Source organism: Suncus etruscus, chromosome 4, assembly GCF_024139225.1.
Source record: "Suncus etruscus isolate mSunEtr1 chromosome 4, mSunEtr1.pri.cur, whole genome shotgun sequence".
In the NCBI taxonomy this organism is placed as follows: Eukaryota; Metazoa; Chordata; class Mammalia; order Eulipotyphla; family Soricidae; genus Suncus; species Suncus etruscus.
The window spans coordinates 148,231,662-148,252,658 of NC_064851.1; the positions used below are offsets into that span (position 1 = coordinate 148,231,662).

Below are 20,997 nucleotides of genomic sequence, written 5' to 3' on the forward strand. Positions count from 1 at the left end.
TAAAAGAACAGGAAAACAAAGGTATTGTAACTTTTGCTTTGTTTTGTTTAGTTTTGTTTAAAACAGAAAGGTGGAGGGTACCATCTGCATAATAAATGGATTCAATATTTACTTTTAGAAAATTTATGTTTAAGACTTAATATTGCCAACTTGTATTCATTTGTTTATCTGATGACAAGGAAGAGAAAACTATACAGAAAGGCACTTTATTATTAACAAAATTTATAATTTATATGTTCTCTGTTCTTTCTTTCAGTATAGAGGGTTTAAAAGTTTTCTTCTAATGTACTTAAAGAAATCAAGAGATTACTGGGTATATTTGTTTTTTACATAAATCTTTAGTTTCTTCAGATAGAAATAAAATATGATCAGATACACGTTTCTTAAATACATTACCTATAATTTAAATATTTAATCATGTTGTTTACATATTTGTACAAAGTAAATTGTTTATGATGTAAAGAGTGGAGGAGCCAGTGAGTGATAGCACCAGTGGAAAAGGCATTTATTTGCTTTGAACTAGATTAGCCCTGGATCAATCCCCAACATGTGATGTGGTCTCAGGCTCCTCAAGAAGCTCTTCCTCCTCAAGCTCCTCCAGAAGTGACCTATGAGCACAAAGCCAGGATTAAGTCCTAAGCACCATTAAGAAAACAAAACAAATAGATATATAAAATTATGTTTCAATAGAGCTAGGCAGGAGAAATGTGTCTTTGAAAAGATGATACGGAATGAAACTGTGGACAGCAGCATTAAAGACAAGAGCCTATCCTGCTGTACTATCACTGAGGCCCATAATCCAGAAAATCTTTCCATATATCACTTTGTCTCTAAGTTTATGTTAGTCTTTTAAAGTCGCAAGATAAACTACTACAAACTCCGTAATATAAAATAATATGTCTTCATTATTTAATATTTCTGTAGATTACTATTTCAATACAGGTCTATTTGAATCTCTGCTTAGATACCCAAAGGCCAAAGACAGAGAATTTATAGAAGAGGCTCTTATTGGAGAATAGAAGAAGAAATTTGCTTCCAAGCTCATTTACTTATCCAGTTAGATGTGATTTGGAACTAAAGCTTATTTCCTTGCTAGCTTTTAGGAGGATCTACACTCAGCTTCTCAGGCTGCCTTGACATATAATATTGTATAATTCATCAGTTTTATTTTCAATTCTTGTAGTTCTTTGGATTTCTTTGAACTTATCTACAACTTGTCATAGAAAATTCCCTGCTTTGAATGTCTTATATCTCATGCAATTAAATTAAAATCATTTGTAACCTACATATCTATGTATCTTATGTTTTAAGTGTGATATCAAGTTTTTTCATTCATTTTGATTTGACTTTTGTACACAGTATTAAAGAGAGGTCTAGGTTCACTTTTTTTCCTTCAGATAATTGACCAGTTTTCCAATGCCACTTGCTGAGGAAGCTTTCCTTGCTCACTTTGAATTTCTTGCCCATTTATCAAGGCTTGATTGGTTGTGTACCTGGGATCATTCCCAGAATACTCAAGTCTAATTCATTGATGTGAGGGTCTGTCTTTGTTTTAACATTACACTGTTTTTTGGACAATTTAAAATTTGTAAAAGTGATGACTTTTATCTTCTTTTTCCCCAAAATTTCTTTTGTTATTCATGTATTTATTGTCCCCAATAAATTTCAGGAGTGATTTCCTTCTTGAAATATATTATGAGTACATTTCTTAGGAAGTATTGTCATTTTATGCTGTTAATCATCCCAGTCCATGAGCAGAGTTCTCATATCTCCTTTTGAAAGAGAAAAAACTTTGAACAGCTCACTACTGAACAGCCAGTGAGTCAGAGATACAGTCAAATTGTAAATCAAAAGATTCCTGGAAACAAATGTGAATGAAGACACAAATTTTCAGAATTTGTGAAGTACAGTAAAAGTGGTAATAAGAGAAAAATTTATAGCTTTGCAGCATACATCAGGATGGAAGAAATAGCTACATAAATTACTTAATGGTACAGTTTAAAAAATGGAAAAATGATCAACAAAATTAACCAAAAATAGATGGAAGGAAATCACAAATCTCAGAGCAGAAATTATTGAACTGGAATTCCAAAAAAAAAAAAAAGATTGAAATATCAGTGAAACAAGAGTTGGTTCTTTGAAAAATAAACAAGACTGTTAATTCCTTAGCAAGATTCACAAAGGAAAGAGAAATCGTTGTTTTAAATAAATTAAAGAGTCCTATTGTTAATAGGGGGATGGTGAGGTTTTTTTTGGCTCGCCCCTACTCTCACAGCTCCTATGGTCTTGCGGGTCTGAGGTTGCAGGGTGAGGGTGGAGAGATTCAAAAAGCAGTCTGATGAAGTTTCAGGAGTCAGCCAGCTTTATTTCACAGTCCCTACCGCCATGTACACCTCCTCACATGGCCTCTATACTAAGCTTTTTTTCTAGTAGCAACTTCTCTACTCCTTCTGGCTCTCTTGACCTCTGACTCCCTTCAGCTGCCTTTTCCAGGCTTCCTAAGTAGCTTCCAGGCTGACTAATTAACTCTCTTTGGTAATGCTACTGCTGCTGCTTCTTTGATGATGCTCAGTTGCTAATGCTGAATCTGATGCTGAATTGGCGATACTGAATCTGATGCTGAGTCTCTGATGATGTCTCTCCTACACTTCTCTAGCTTCTGTAGTTTCTCTAACTCTCCTTCTTAACCTCTCTCTCTCTCTCCCCCCGCCCTGCAGACTCCTCTATCCATCCATTCCAGAGAGAAGTGTTAGTATATGGGAGGGGCTATATAGACTATAGGTATGGGCTGTTTATATTTTAGGTTTGGCTCTCAAGGAGGATTCCTATCTCTTTGTGTCCTTGCCCATATATACATATATAGAAGTTAGCTTAGGTATCTATTAATGAAAAGAGATGGGGATGGTAAGAGATAAGCTGAGTACAGAAACATTGGTAAATATAGTACGTGTAAGGTAAAGAAAGTTGTAGATCAAGATTTGGATACATATAAGTTTCGCAACTCAAGTATTAACCTTTTGTCAGAATTGTCTATATAGGTGTTTACCATTAGCAGTATTGTCCAGCTTTCCTTTCCCAAAGGAAGCAACACTGTGGTTTTTATTTGACATGGATTGAATTGATGATAATGAGGAGGAAAGGATAGAAGAGGAAGAAAAGAAGAGAGAAAAGGAAAAAAAGAGGAGGAAAGAGCAAGAGAATGATAGTTTGCTTGAATTTGTTCGATGAGTATGCCCTGTAGCAGTGGGCCTCAAACTATGGCCCGGGGGCCACATATTGTATTTGTATCTGTTTTGTTTCTTCATTGCAAAATAAGATATATGCAGTGTGCATAAGAATTCGTTCATAAGTTTTGTTTTTACTATAGTCAGACCCTCCAATGGTCTGAGGGACAGTGAACTGGCCCCCTGTTTAAAAAGTTTGAGGACCGGCCTGTAGCATAAGTCTGTAGGTCATAGTTGCTGCTTCGGTGGTCTGGCTGGTCACGTGCTTCAGGTCCTAAAAGAAGGCATAATCTAGAGATAAAGGATATCTTAAAGAGTTTTATCAAGACATTTTCATAAAGCAAGCTGGTTGTGGTATCTCGTGTGACTGAGTACCAAGGTGCCACACTGGGTTGTCCATTCTTTGTATCCAAGAAGCTGTTTTATTTTTAATTTTATCAACTTCTATTGAGTCACTATGATTTATTATTAATCATTAATTTTGAAAATTTTTTTTGGGGGGGCACACTCATTTGATGCACAGGGGTTACTCCAGGCTATGCGCTCAGAAGTCGCTCCTGGCTTGGGGGGACCATATGGGACACCGGGGGATCGAACCATGGTCCATCCTACGGTAGCGCTTGCAAGGCAAACACGTTACCTCTAGCGCCACCTTCCAGGCCCCTAAATTTTTATTTAAAGCATTATAAATGATATTTATAAGTGAGTTTTAGACAAATAGAGTTTCAGCTTAAATTCCACTACCAGTGTCACTGAATCATCCCCAACTACCTACTACCTACTTACTAGTCTGCAATCATAATAAGCACCTTTTTTAAGTTTGGGCCTCATGATTTCAGAATTTTGATTTTTTTACTTTGTGGTTTGTATATTTGCATAAAACTTTGTGACAAGTACAGGTAGATATTTTTAAATTCTATTTTTGAAATTTAAATATAAAATTATAATTATATGTGATTATGTCTTTTGTGAGCAATTAGATGAGATTTATTTTTTCCAAAAATCAGATTTTCTTCTTATAATTGATGGATATCTTATAAAAGTTGATTATTCATTATTACTTTAAATAAAATTTTGTACCCTTTATTTTTGATCTTAATGGTTGTTATGCTTTCTAATCCCTGTCTTTCAAGTCATTTTCATTCAATGATAGAACTAAATAACAAGATTCATTGTAATTTAAGAATGAAACAATGAATAAACCACAGGGGTTAGTTACTAAAGAGATATGGGTGCATACTTTTAATGCATCTGGCCCTGGTTTGAATTCAATATAACATGGTACTGAGCTCAGTAAGATGTTGTCAATAGCTCTCAAGTACTTCCAGGTGTGTGGTATTGGAGCCCTATAATATCAGCTGACTAACCCAAGAGGCCCCAGCTGCACTTTATGTTTCAAGCAGTATGCAATGCGCCATCTTTGGAATCTAAAATTGACCATCTGGTATAGTTGGCCAAGAATCCTTGGTCTCAGGAACATCAATCACTTCAAAGACAAATAAAAGTCAAAAATGCAGCAATTATTTTAAATTATAACATTGCATTTATTCAAAACACATTTTTTACCAAGTATGCCTATTAAATAACTAGGCACAATTGACTTTTTCTGCCTACAAAACTTTTTGAGGTACATTTAAAAATAAAAAATTTAGAACAAAAACAAAATCTTTTTTTTTTTTACAAAGAAGTCTGAGGAATTTCACAAGTTATTTCAGTATAATACATTCTGTCATTAATACCTCATATTTTTGATAAAGTAGTCTAAATATTTCATGTCAGATAAAAAATCATTAAATGTAAGTTTGAATCCAAAGTTGGCAACAAAGTTTGTACTTTTTATTTTTCATTTTTTCAATCCACAGTATATTATTATCTAAAAAAAAAGGAAAAGTGATAATGTTAACTAAGTAACAAATCAAGTTTAAATTTATAGCCATTAAACACATAACATTATATGCCATTACTAAGAAGATTATAGCATGTGCTTTTTCGTCCAACATATTTAGTATACAAATAATTAACCAATAGAAAAACATTAAATTGTCAGATTATTTAAATGTAAATGTAATACTATTTCTAGATTTTTGTGACAAAGATATATTTTATATCAAAATATTCTCTAAGTTAACTTTTATTGAAACTGGAAGCTTTATTTACATTACTTATATTTATTTTATATATTGTTTTTGTTTTTGTAACTCCCTCACAGTGTTAAAATATTTCATACTTACTCTTTTGTGATTCAGAGATTTAGATTTTTGAGCTAATCTTCAGGTTAACTAATTTTTAGTTGCCTATTCTATAGGCAATAATTCTAAAAATAAGAATAATATACATTATATAATGTGCTCAAGGATCTATAGAACTCTGTAGTGTTGGTTAATATTAGAAGACCTTTGAGTACCTATGTGAGATATGAATTAGCCCAGATTGACTCTTGGCATTCTATATGGAGTGATTCCTCAGCATAAAGCACAGAATAAGGAGGATGCCTTGAACTAAAAAATTAATTAGAAAGGATAACCAACAGGCTGGTAATCATTAATACTTTGATAAAGTAAAAAATCATAAAAATGTGACTAAAAGAAACAGTAATAAAAATGATAAGTACTTTAATATAGATGTGGTAGAGAAATTGAGTGAAATAATGGAATACTTTTTTTGAAGAGTATGTAACAAGAAACTGTTGAAGAAATGAAAGAAAAAACCCACATAAGGAAGTATTGTGCGAAATAAAGTGTTAAATAAAAACTGATTCAAATGAAGAAATTATCAGAGCAATGAAAAAAAATTAATGAAAAAGGCTTGAGGGTTTTTGTCTATTCTGCCGAAGTCTGTGCTCTCTCACATGTATCTTTCTTTCCCTTACCTTATATTTCTCTAAGCAATTTGATTTAAATAAAGCAGCTTTTTTCACTTTTAAATATTCGTAAAAATACATATCTTTATAATATATAAGGGAAACTCTAATGTATATCATATTATTTAACACAACAATACAGACCAGAATATAATCACAAATATTTAATAAAGATTAATTTAAAAGTCCACCAACCAAGAATAACTTATTCATTTAGATTATTGTTCATAATTGCAGAAATAATGAAGCTTTAAAATATTTCATAGGAAATATTAATATTTGAGCAAGAGAGATAGTACAGTGAGTAGAGACTTACTTTGCACACATTAGACAGAGGTTCAATCCCTAGCACTATATGGGTCCCTGAGCCCACTAAGATTGATCTCTGAGCAGAGAGCCAGAAATAAGCCCGGAGAACAGCTGGGTGTAGCCTCCAAACAAACAAACAAAATTACTATATAAAAATAATAATTATTATTATTTTAAACAGGACCAAAACCAGTGAATATATTAAGTGGAAATAAAGTTCACCTGAAATAAAATTATTAAAAAATAAAATTTGGGGCAGAAGCTATAGCACAACTGTAGGGAAAATTTACCTTGCATGCAGTTCACTGGGGACAGACCCGATTTTGATATTTGGTATCCCACATGGTTCCCAGAGTCTGTCAGGAGTGATTTCTGAGTGCAGAACTGTGAATAACCTCTGCATGCTGCCAGGTTTGATCCGCAATCCCCCCAAAAAACCAACCCACCAAATACTAACATTTAGGGCCAAAGAGATAGCACAGCAGTAGGGCATTTGCTTTCCATGCTGTAGACCTAGGATGAACCTGGGTTTGATCCTCAGCATCCCATATGGTCCTCCAAGCCTGCCAGGAGTGATTTCTGAGTGCAGAGCAATGAGTAACCCTTGAACACAGCCAGGTGTGGCCCCCAAAACAAAACAAAACAAAAAAGCCCATCACACATAAATACTCAATGTGGAAGCACATTTATAATAGTCACTTTAAAAGATAAAAATTAAACTTTACTCATTTTTAATTAAAAATATCTATATACATTGAATCATATAGGCCTCATAGAAAACTCAGAGAAATAAAAATTTACAAGCAAGAAAGTCATTGCATAACACAAAATAAAAGCAGATAACAAATTAAAAAGGGAAGAGAATGAAAGTATGACAGAACGGAGACAAACTGAAAGAAAATAGACCCTGAATCCTCAAACAAGATGCCCATACTTTTTATATCAATATATAACTATGGAATATATTAGAAAATTAAATTTATGCTTTTGATGCCTGTGACTAATATGATCTCTGATAATAAATAGTCTGTGTTTCAGAAATAAATGATAAAAAGCAACGATAGCCTATAAAATGTATCATATTCATACAAACCACATAACACTACAAAAGTAGGATATAAGAATAGATATATAATCAAACATTGAGATGTCTTCCTAAGATGAAACAAATGAAGACCATTAATATATATAAATTATCACAATGCCAGGAGAGTTATTTTGATAGTGATACAGTAGTATAAAATGACTTTGATTGCCTCACCCTCACAAATGATTATATTAATAAGATAGAAAATCACAAGGGAAACATCAGTCTTAAAGGAGGAGATGAGCTACATGTGCTAAATGTGTTAATTTACTGATTTTTCCATTATAAAATAGCTGAGTATATATTTTCCTTAAGTACTCATGGACCATTCCTGAGGATTAGCTACATATTTTGACCTAACATTAAATGAGTTTATGATGTTTGAAACCGTATTAAGTATACTTTCAGAGCACTGTAGAATACACCAACAAATTGGGCTAGAGATAATGGTTACAGTAGTTATAGTATTGCTTGCATGTGGCTAACCAAAGATCGATGCAACACAATGCATATGGTACCTCAAACTTTGTTAAAAAGTGAACCCTGAAAGATTTGGTCAAGATAAAAATTATTATTAAAAAAATTTTCCCTGAGAACAGAGTCTTGAATAAGCCCTGAACAGTGCTGGGTGTGACCCCAAAACAAAGCAAAACAAAAATGAATGAGCAGTAGGGTGTTTGCCTTGCAAACAGCTGACCCAGGATGGTCCTCAGTTTCATCCCTGGCATCCCAGATGGTCCCCCACCCAGGAGCGATTTCTGAGCTCCTGAGTCTCACTGTGTGTGGCCCAAAAAAAAAAAAAAAAAAAAAAAAAAACTAAACAAACTTGTGGGAAAATAGAAAACATAAAACATGATAGATATTGAGTCAATGTGTAAATGAAGGACAACTATTCAGCCTTTGTTCAAAAAAACAGAAACAAAATAAACAAGTAGAATTATGTCAATTTTAAAAGTTTACACACTACAAAAGAAAAATAAGCAGAATAAAAATAGCTTGAAGCTCAGAGAAAACATTTTTCCATCATTCATCTGACACTACCACTTTAGGCTTAATACTAAAGATATATAAAACACGTGTAATATATTAATAAGAAAAATCTAACCTGCGCCATCAAAAAATGAGAACGTTAACAGAACCCTTCTCAAAGAAGACCCATACTGAAAAAATTGCTCTGCATTGTTGTTCAAGGAACTGAAAATCAAAAAATATTGCAACAAGTGTAAAAGATTGAGAACATATCTTTACTGGTGAGTTCTATCAAATCTTTAAATATGACCATATATTTGTCCCTCTCAAGTTCTTAAACACACTATATGAAGACATAATTAACCCGGTAGTATTGAAGGACAACACCAAACTCACCACAAATAAAAATAAGCACAAAAACCAAATACCAAAATATCTTATAATGCAAAGATTGAATAAAATCATAGTAAATAAAATTTATCATAACATTGAAATCATCATACTACATCATTTCAAGCATAGTTTAATATATATCCATAAATTTATTTAACATAAACACACATAAAAGCATAATATTAAATGAGATTGAAAATAGTACAGTTAAAATCCAAATGGATTAAAGACCTCGATATCAGACCCCAAACCATAAGATATATAGAACAACACATAGGCAAAACACTCCAGGACATTGCAGGCATCTTCAAGGAGGAAACTGCACTCTCCAAGCAAGTGAAAGCAGAGATTAACAGATGGGAATATATTGAGTGGAGAAGCTTCTGCACCTCAAAGGAAATAGTACCCAGGATACAAGAGCCACCCACTGAGTGGGAGAAACTATTCATCCAATACCCATCAGATAAGGGGCTAATCTCCAAAATATACAAGGCACTGACAGAACTTTACAAGAAAAAAACATCTAATCCTATCCAAAAATGGGGAGAAGAAATGAACAGACACTTTGACAAAGAAGAAATACAAATGGCCAAAAGACACATGAAAAAGTGCTCCACATCACTAATCATCAGGGAGATGCAAATCAAAACAACTATGAGATACCACCTCACACCACAGAGAATAGCACACATCACAAAGAATGAGAATAAACAGTGCTGGCGGGGATGTGGAGAGAAAGGAACTCTTATCCACTGCTGGTGGGAATGCCGTCTAGTTCAACCTTTATGGAAAGCGATATGGAGATTCCTCCAAACACTGGAAATCGAGCTCCCATGTGATCCAGCTATACCACTCCTAGGAATATACCCTAGGAACACAAAAATACAATACAAAAACCCCTTCCTTACATCTATATTCATTGCAGCACTATTTACCATAGCAAGACTCTGGAAGCAACCAAGATACCCTTCAACAGACGAATGGCTAAAGAAACTGTGGTACATATACACAATGGAATATTATGCAGCTGTCAGGAGAGATGAAGTCATGAAATTTTCCTGTACATGGATGTACACGGAATCTATTATGCTGAATGAAATAAGTCAGAGAGAGAGAGAGAGAGAGAGAGAGAGAGAGAGAGAGAGAGAGAGAGAGAGAGAGAGAGAGAGAGAGAGAGAGAGAGAGAGAGAGAGAGAGAAACGCAGAATGGTCTCACTCATCTATGGGTTTTAAGAAAAATGAAAGACATTCTTGCAATAATAATTTTCAGACACAAAAGAGAAAAGAGCTGGAAGTTCCAGCTCACCTCAGGAAGCTCACCACAAAGAGTGATGAGTTTAGTTAGAGAAATAACTACATTTTGAACTGTCCTAATAATGAGAATGTATGAGGGAAATGGAGAGCCTGTTTAGAGTACAGGCGGGGGTTGGGTGGGGAGGAGGGAGACTTGGGACATTGGTGATGGGATTGTTGCACTGGTGATGGGTGGTGTTCTTTACATGACTGAAACCCAAACACAATCATGTATGTAATCAAGGTGTTTAAATAAAAAAAGAAAATAGTACAGTTATATTCATTGCACTAACATTTTAATACATAATATAGGGAAGCATAAATATATAACAATCAATATGTAAAAATGTGGCATATATATATATATATACACACACACACCTTTTTCTTTTTTCTTTTTTTGGTTTTTGGGCCACACCCGGTAATGCTCAGGGGTTACTCCTGGCTATGTGCTCAGAATGTCTCCTGGCTTGGGGGACCATATGGGACGCTGGGAGATCAAACCTCGGTCCGTCCAAGGCTAGCACAGGCAAGGCAGGCACCTTACCTCTAGCACCACAGCCCAGCCCACATACACATTTTTCAATAATATGGATAGGGTATTCTAACAAATGAAAATAGACAAATACTAAATGATATCATTTACATGTGAGTTATAAAGAAGCAGAGAGAATTAACGAATTAAAAAATAAACTCTGACCCTAGAACCTAGTGTGTATATATATATTTGGTAATGAACATTGTTTATTTGTTGGAAGTCATGATGTGGTAACATTACATTAGAGAGAAATGTGATAGCACTTCTAAAATATATACAAAAATTATTCTACTTAAAAATTTAAGTATTTCAGATATTGCTGACTTATATTAGTGCTCATAGTATTTTTGTTTATAAATTATTTTCTTAAAACAATTAAAGTATGACCTCTTCTGATCCTCTCCTGTGCTGTGCTGCATTCTGGCCTGATTTCTTCCTTGTGTGGCTTCATCTGTGGATGACTAGCCTTCCCTAGGGCCTTACCTGGAGCCTTCCCTGGAGCCTTCCCTGGAGGTGAGTTGATATGCCTAGAAAGGGTAAGCTGCTGAACTCTGCTGAAATTCTGATGCCAGCACCTCTATCTGACCCTCTCCTGTGCTGTGCTGCATTCTCAGCCTGATTTCATCCTGCCTGTGGCTTCATATGTGGACGATTAGCCTTCCTTGGAGGTGAATTGATATGGCCAGAAAGGGAGGAGCAGGAAGAGCATGGCCGTGCACATCATTTAGCCAATGAATACAACCACAACACATAGAAAAACCCACAATACAAGTGTGACAATGGGGAAACCACGCAGGCCAGTGCTAGACATAGAGAATGATGATGGCAACTCTGATGACTTGAACATGACCCACCAACTAGTCAGTCTCTCAGATAAGGAGTTTAGAGTTGCAATATGGAAGATGTTCAAAGAACTCAAAGAAAGTGTAGAAGAGAACACTAATCAGAATGAAGAGAATATGAAGATAGAAATCAGAAAACTTTAAACTGAAATTTCAGGTCAAATAACAGGTCAGAAAAACTCAGTAGATGAATTGAAGAAAAAAATGGATAAGTTTTCCCACAAGTTAACAGCAACTGAGGATAGAATTAGTACACTGGAAGATGCGGTAAATAACAACTCTTTACAGCAGAAGAGATTGAAAAAAAGCCATAAAGCAAATGGTCAAATAATGGAAAAATTACTCAAAGAGTGTGAACAGATGAAAATAGAAGTCTATGATAAGCTCAACAGAAACAAGTTAAGAATCATTGCAGTCCCAGAGACCCAGGAAGAAGATCTCCCAGAAGAATCAATGGTCAAGAACATCATTAAAGAGAAAATACCAGAGCTAAAGAATATATGCAATCAAATCCTGCATGCCCAAAGGGTACCAACTAAAAGAGACCCCAGAAAAAATACCCTAAGACACAACCTAGTCACACTGATGAACCCCACAGACAGAGACAAAATTATGAAAGCAGTAAGATCAAAAAGAGAAATTATATTCAAGGGAACATCCTTGAGATATACCACAGACCTTTCACCAGAAACACTCAAGGCCAGAAGGCAGTGGTGGGACACAGTGACAAAATTCAATGAAATAAATACTTCACCTAAAATACTGCACCCAGCAAAACTAACTTTCAGGTTTGAAGGAAGAATACTTGGTTTCACAGAAAAACAACAGTTCAGAAACTTTACAGACTCAAAACCAGTCTTAAAAGAAAAACTGAAAGACCTACTTTAGGACAGGACTGACCAACAGAGACACCAAACTTTGATAGAAAAATGCCACTAAATCCCAGGACGATTTTTTTCTCTCAATGTCAATGGACAAAATGCACTAGTTAAGAGACACAGAGTGGCTAAATGGATCAAAAAACTCAACCAAACCTTCTGCTGCCTACAAGAAATGCACCTGAATAGTCAGAACAAACATAGACTCAAAATAAAAGGTGGAGGAAAATCATCTAAGCAAACACCCATAAAAAGCTGAGTGGCCATACTAATATCAGATGATGCAAACTTTGTACTCAGGAAAGTTATTAGGGACAAAGATGGACATTTTGTATTAATCAAAGGATATGTACAGCACGAAGAAATCACTCTCCTAAACATATATGCACCAAATGAGGGGCCAGCAAAATATTTACTACAATTGTTGACAAATTTGAAAAATATTATCAATAACAACACAATAATTGTGGGAGACCTCAACACAGCATTGTCAACACTTGATACATCAACCAGACTGAAACCCTACAAGAATATACTAGACCTGAAAATAGAAATGGAAAATAGAGACCTTATATATATATATATATAAAACCTTATATATATATATATAAAACCATATATATATATATATATATATATGACACTCCACACCCCCAGAAACATGGATACACATTCTTCTCTAATGTAAATGGGACATTCTCCAGGATAGACTACATGCTAGCACATAAAACATACCTCCATAATATCAAGAGGATAGAAATTTTGCAGGCTACCTTCATTGACCACAAGACCCTGAAATTATATGTGAACTACAAAGGGACACAGAAGAAAAACTTTAATACCTGCAAGATAAACAGCCTAATATTGAATAACCAGTGTGTCCGAGATGAAATCAAAGTGGAAATCAAAACCTTTCTGGAAACAAATGACAATGGAGACACAAAATATTAGAACATGTGGGACACAATAAAAGCGGTACTTAGAGGAAAATTTGTAGCTTTGCAAGCACACATCAGGAAAGAAAAAGTGACATTCTTGAATAGCTTAATGACACAGCTCATAGAATTAGAAAATGCTCAACAAAAGGATCCAAAAATAGGGAGGCAGAAGGAAATAACAAAGCTGAGAGCAGAAATAAACGAAGTGAAAACCCAAAAAACAATCCGAAAGATCAATGAAAGCAGAAGTTGATTCTTTGAAAAAATAAACAAGATTGATAGACCACTGGCAAAACTAACAAAGAAAGAGAGAGAGAAACTTGATAACTCGTATTAGGAATGAAAAAGGAGAGATCACTACTGATATGGCAGAGATTCAAAGGGTAATCAGAAACTACTTTGAGAAACTCTATGCCACAAAAAATGAGAACCTGGAATAAATGAATGAATTCTTGGACTTTTATAATCCACAGTTGAATGAAGAGGATGTAGCATGTCTAAACACCACCATCACTATTGAGAAAATTAAGACAGTAATCAAATGTCTGCCCAAAAACAAAAGCCCAGGCCCAGATGGATTCACTAATCAATTCTTTCAAACTTTTCAAGAGGAACTACTGCCAATCCTGGCAAGACTCCTTCATGAAATCGAAAAAACAGGAACACTTCCAAATAGCTTTTATGAAGCCAACATCACCTTGATATCTAAACCAGACAGAAATGCTACGAAAAAAGAAAATTATAGACCAATATTGCTGATGAATGCAGATGCAAAGATCCTCAACAAAATCCTGGCAAATAGGATTCAATGCCTCATTAAAAAGATTATCTATTATGATCAAGTAGTTTTCATCCCAGGAATGCAAGGATGGTTTATCATCCGTAAATCTATCAACATAATACACAACATCAACAACAAGAAAAATAAAAATCACATGATCATATCAATAGATGCAGAGAAATAATTTGATAAGGTCCAACACCCATTCTTGATCAAAACTCTCAGCAAGATGGGAATGGAAGGAACCTTTCTCAATATAGTGAAGGCCATCTACCGCAAGCCAGTGGCAAATATTATCCTCAATGGAGAAAAACTGAAAGCCTTTCCTCTAAATTCTGGCACAAAACAAGGCTGTCCTCTCTCACCACTCCTATTCAACATAGCACTGGAAGTACTGCTATAGCGATTAGACAAGAAAAAGATGTCAAGGAAATCCAGATAGGAAAGGAAAAGTCAAGCTCTCGCTGTTTGCAGATGACATGATACTCTACTTAGAAAGCCCTAAAGACTACCAAAAAGCTTCTAGAAACAATAGACTCATATAGCAAGGTGGCAGGCTACAAAATTAACACACAAAAATGAATGGCCTTTCTATACGCCAATAGTAATAAGGAAGAAATGGACATTAAGAAAACAACACCATTCACAATAGTGCCACCCAAACTCAAATATCTTGGAATCAACTTGACTAAAAATGTGAAGGACTTATACAAAGTAAACTATAAAACTCTGCTCCAAGAAATAAGAGAGGACACGTGGAAATGGAAACACATACCCTGCTTGTAGATTGGCAGCATTAACATAATTAAAATGGCAATATTCCCCAAAGCATTGTACAGATTTAATGTGATTCCTCTAAAGATACCCATGACATTCTTCAACAAAGTGGATCAGGCACTTTTGAAATTCATTTGGAACAATAAACACCCTAGAATAGCTAAAGCAATCATTGGGAAAAGGCATATTGGAGAAATTGCTTTCCCCAACTTAAACTTTACTACAAAGCAATAGTTATCAAAACAGCATGGCATTGGAATAAAGACAAGCCCTCAGATCAGTGCAATAGGCTTGAATACTCAGAGGATGTTCCCCAGACATACAATCACCTAATTTTTGATAAAGGAGCAAGAAATCCTAAATGGAGCAAAGAAAACCTCTTCAACAAATGGTGTTGGCACAACTGGCTAGCCACTTGCAAAAAAGCTAATTTAGATCCCCAGCTAACATCATGTAGGAAGGTAAAATACAAATGTATTAACAACCTCGATATTAGACCCAAACCTTAAGATATATAGAACAACACATAGGAAAACACTTCAGGACATTGAGACTACAGGCATTTTCAAGGAGGAAATTGCACTCTCCAAACAAGTGAAAGCAGATTTTAACAGATGGGAATATATTAAGCTGAGAAGCTTCTGCTTCTCAAAGGAAATAGCGCCCAGGATACAAGAGTCACCCACTGAGTGACCCATCAGATAAGGGGCTAATCTCCATAATATACAAGGCACTGACAGAACTCTACAAGAAAAAAACATCTAGTCCCATCAAAAAATGGGGAGAAGAAATGGACACACACTTTGACAAAGAAGAAATACAAATTGCCAAAAGACACATGGAAAAATACTCCACATCACTAATCATCAGGAAGATGCAAATCAAAACAACTATGAGGTATCACCTCACACCCCAGAGATTGGCACACATCACAAAGAATGAGAACAAACAGTGTTGGTGGGGATGTGGAGAGAAAGGAACTCTTATCCACTGCTGGTGGGAATGCCGCCTAGTTCAACCTTTATGGAAAGCCATGTGGAGAATCCTCCAAAAACTAGAAATCGAGCTCCCACACGATCCAGCTATTACCACTCCTAGGAATATACCCTAGGAACACAAAAATGCAATACAATAGACCTATATTCATTACAGCACTATTTACCATAGCAAGACTCTGGAAACAACCAAGATACCCTTCGACAGATGAATGGCTAAAGAAACTGTGGTACATATACGCAATGGAATATTATGCAGCTGTCAGGGGAGATGAAGTCATGAAATTTTCCTATACATGAATGTACACGGAATCTATTATGCTGAGTGAAATAAGTCAGAGAGAGAGAGAAAGATGCAAAATGGTCTCACTCATCTATGGGTTTTAAGAAAGATGAAAGACATTCTTGCAATAATAATTTTTCAGAAAAAAAAGAGATAAGGGCTGGAAGTTATAGCTCACCTCATGAAGCTCACCACAAACAGGGATGAGTTTAGTTAGAGAAATAACTACATTTTGAACTATCCTAATAAAGAGAATGTATGACAGAAATAGAAATCCTGTCTAGAGTACAGGCGGGGATTGGGTGTTGAGGAGGGAGATTTGGGACATTGGTGATCGGAATGTTTCACTGATGAAGGGTGGTGTTCTTTACATGACTGAAACCCAAACAACACAATAATGTATGTAGCAAGATGTTTAAGTAAGGGGCCGGAGAGATAGCATGGAGGTAAGGCGTTTGCCTTTCATGCAGGAGGTCATCAGTTCGAATCCCGGCGCCCCATATGGTCCCCCATGCCTGCCAGGAGCAATTTCTGAGCTTGGAGCCAGGAATGACCCCTGAGCACTGCCGGGTGTGACCCAAACCCCCCCCCCAAAAAAAGATGTTTAAATAAAAAATATATTTAAAAAAACAAAGTATATATAATAGTTTGAAGCATTTTTAAATTAATGTTCCCCACTGAAATATTAATTAAAATCATTTTTACAATTTATTTTGGAAGAGTTTTGACAGTGAAAAAAGAATTAATTGTTTTTCAGCAGCACCCAAAGTCAGTGCTGCTCAGGGCTTCTATTGTCTCAGAAGTCATTAGTGGAAGTTTCAGGAACCATTTCAGTTCTGATAATCAAACTGGATTTGGTCACATTCATGGCAAGCATCTTAACCCTTGTACTAACTCTCCAGCTAAATATTTTAAAATATCATTATTTTCTATTAGTATTTGTTATCATAATGCTGAATTTCCACATGTGGATTGTTGAATTTGGGCTATTACTGGATATATCAATGTTTCTTATTTAGTTACCATATTTTGCAAACATTTAAAGATAATACATATTTAAATTAAAATCAACATACTCATCATTTGTATACTTCTCAGTTTTCCATTTTTTTCTTTTGCCACGAACTTTTAGCACATTAGCAATAAGCACAATGAGAAGAATGAAAAAAGGAATGAATAAGAATATAGGCCATCTTATGGCCTTTCGCTTGGAAGGATAAATAATTGGAACCACCTTCTCCCCTAGAAGAAATTGACAACAAAAATTTAAACACAATTAGTAATCATGCAATATGTAAATTTCATCATTTTATAATATATTAAATAAATAGCACATTTTACATACATAAAGAACACATTTTATTTAAAGTAGAGAAGTTTATAACATATGTGTTCAATCTTTTCTTTTTTTGTGTGCATTTTTGTTTGTTTTTGAACCACAGTCAGTTTTATTCAAGAATCCCTCAGGCATCACTCCTGGTGACCACAGGGGATCATAAAGGATGCTGGCAATGAAACTCGGGCTGGCTGCATACAGACAAGAGCCCCACTTGATGTGCCAGCCCCTGCTTCCCCAGCCCCTTGTAAAAAATGTTTAATTTACGTACAATGACTTACAAGTATTCATTAGAAAGTTCAGGCTCAGTTTCCCCAAACTAATTGCACAACCAGTGTCGACTTTTTTCTTTTATCAATATTTTTAATTTCCCTGCCACTCCACAGATCATTGTAGATGGGACCCTTGCTTCAGCATCGCTGGCTCTGTGGTTTTGATATATACATATTTTGCCAAATCTATATGTCTGCACCACCAACATGTTTAAGACCTCTGAGCCTTGATTATTTCCCATCTCTTCTTTATACTTCTCATAATATTTTTTTTCTTGGCTTTTTCATTTAATTTCACTTCTATAGGACCAAGGTTTTCTCATCTTGTATTCCCTTGTCATGTTATTCTGCATGTCTTAGATAAGTATAGTTACTAAGTATTTGTCCTTTACCTTCTGACATTTCATTTAACATGAGACCCTCTGGTTCTTCCCAAGTTGCAGAAAAATGCATTATTTTATCCTTATTTATATAGTATTCCAGTGTATAAGTATGAATATATGTATATTCACATATACTTATGTGTATATTTCACATATACATATATAATGTTTCATTATATATTCCTCTATTTTTGGCAATTTAGTTGATTCAATATTTGAGCCACTGTACTAATTTCTGCAATGATAAGTGGTCTTCATATGCTCTTTTGAATTATTATTTTATCTTGGGGATAGATAGTGAGAAGTGGAATTTCTGGGTCATATGGAAGCTCTCTTCTTACTTTTTAAAGAAATAGTCATATTGTTTTTATAAGACTTTAAAAAGAAATCTCTCCTGCCAACAACATAGGTTGCTTTGGATTGTTGTATGTGCCTTTCTCACTGGTGTTAGATGATATAATTTTTATTTTTATTTTCATGACAAGTGATGAATAACATTTTATATACTCAATGGTTATTAGTCTGTCTTCAGAAAATTGTTTTTATCAGTTTGCATTTTAGCTTTGATTATGTTTCTTTGGTTTCTTTTTAAAATGTGATAGGGTTACATTTGCTTACTATTTTTTCTGCTATCTTTGCTAAAGCAATCATTATATTGAGAATACAAATGGGGTCCAAGCCTTGGGGAATTCTGCCTATGTTTTCTTCAATGAACTTATGGATTCTAAATCGACTTTGAATTGTCTTCTGTGTAAAATGTTGAGATATGGACCCAGCTTCATTTTTTGCATGTGATTGTCCAGTTTTCCCAACACTAGCTTTTAAATAATAGATCTTGTTTTTGTTTTGTGGGTGTTTAATTTTTGTTATACTTGTTGTAATTATAGGGTCATTCTTTGTTGTATTCTGAATTTACTTCTGACTCCAAGTTTAGGGATCACTCTTTGTCGTGCAAGGAGCACTGTATGAAGTATCAGAGATTGAGCCAGGTCTGCATAAAGTGAGGCAATCCACCTACCACATTATGGGGTAAAGTTGTATCACTCTATAATGATAATGTTTATTCCTGTGTATCTATTGACATTTATAACTAGTAAGATAATATAAATGAAAAGAATTATAATATCTATACAAATTCAGCCTTTTAGATCAATTTTCTATTTTTAATAAGATATATTACAGTTGTGAATATGGTTCAAGTAAAAGAGAGCAAGCATGTGTAAGGCCGTGTTTCCAATTCCTGGCATCACATAATATGAAACATATTCCTATAGCCCCAAAAGTATACCTGCATGTGATATCTCTTCATAAAAAAACATTTTTCTATAATGAAATCTTAGTAATGTTCACAGCAGGGGCAAGAATAGTAATCCAGAATAATAACCTCTTAAGGTATGGAATTTTATCCTGGCATATCCCTGACAAGTACATGGGACACCAACTCTAGTAAAACAGGGGACATTATTCTATAGTTAAATTCTATAAAATTCTATGGAATTCTATGAAAATTCCATAAAAATTAAACAAAGGTTTGAGTCTCATCAGGGTCCATTTTGGAAACCTGTAATAACTGTACTGATAACACTAAGCATTAAAGGTTGTTTATACTGAAATTCACTCTCCTTACTAAAAGACCTTGAGTGCAAATTTCACAGTAACCTTCTACTTTCCATGCTGTTAAATAGCTGATCTTTGTTGTCAAATAAAGGTTTGTGTCTGAGTGGGTCACAAGATATTAACAGTAACTTTAATATTAAAATTATATGACCTGTGGAGACCAGAAAATTTAGTTTTATCCTCCTGATCCTGGAAACACAGATGAGTTTTGATCAGCCTAGGTAATGAGAGCTATTTGTGATATAGAAGTTTCATCAATAGATTTTTTGGAAATTTTGGTCCCAAATTGCAATTAAAGAAACAACATACTTGAGGAACATAAGTTTCTTCAACTTTAGATTAAATATAGATTTTATTTCCAATATTATAACAAAATGATAAATGAAATGACATTATAGAAGGAGCAGAAGATATATGTACATATTTGTACATGGTGTATATGTTATATTATAATCTGTCAATGAAAAATTAGTCATTTATGATGATTACCTGATATTTAACTTACTATAAACTTTGTGGAAAATATTTCATCAGTTAGGAAGGAGGGAAGGGGGCGTTGGTGGTAGGAATGTCACACTGGTGAAGGAGGTAGTTCTGTTATGACTGAACCCCAACTAAAATCATGTTTGTAATCGTGGTGCTTAAAGATTTGATATATATTAAAATATATGACTTCAATTTTTGCTCACACTTACCAGAGAGAGCCATTATTTCATAAAACATTTCGTGTTGTTCATCTGCTGGAGGTATTACACATTTTTTATTTGAATTACATGTCTGAAATTAAGAACAATGTTAGAGTATAAGAAAACGAGATTGCTGATATTAATATTGTTACAAAATATAAAACTATTTAAACTGTTTAGTTTTGGGACTGGAGTGTTAAGGCGTCTGCCTTGCTGGAGCTAGCTTAGGATGGACTGAGGTTAGATTCCCCTGTCGTCCCATATGGTCCCCCACGCCAGAAGCGATTTCTGAGCACATAGCCAGGAGTAAACTCTGAGCATACTGGGTGTGGCCCCCCCCAAAAAAAAACCCAAAAAAGCTTAAATCAGATAAAACCAATTTTCATAAGATTTCATGTTTTTTTTGTTTTAACTATCAATTATTTTTATTCTAATGTCAGAGTACTAACCATATTAAGTTTAGTGCAGTTTTTCTGACAGTCATTATAACCCAAATCCTCACTGTTTATGCATTCATGACGTTCACAGTGCTAAAA

The 20,997-nt window shown here is 34.7% G+C and overlaps 1 protein-coding gene across 1 annotated transcript in view; it reads right to left on the reverse strand.

Moving 5' to 3' along the window:
- Nucleotides 1-535: 535 nt before the first annotated feature.
- LOC126007256 (disintegrin and metalloproteinase domain-containing protein 2-like) overlaps nt 536-20,997 on the reverse strand; it is a 130,988-nt gene continuing 110,526 nt past the window's right edge. Inside the window, exon 16 of the mRNA XM_049772713.1 lies at nt 536-608. Coding sequence (XP_049628670.1) covers nt 536-608 — 73 coding nt within the window. The remainder of the gene's footprint in view (nt 609-20,997) is intronic.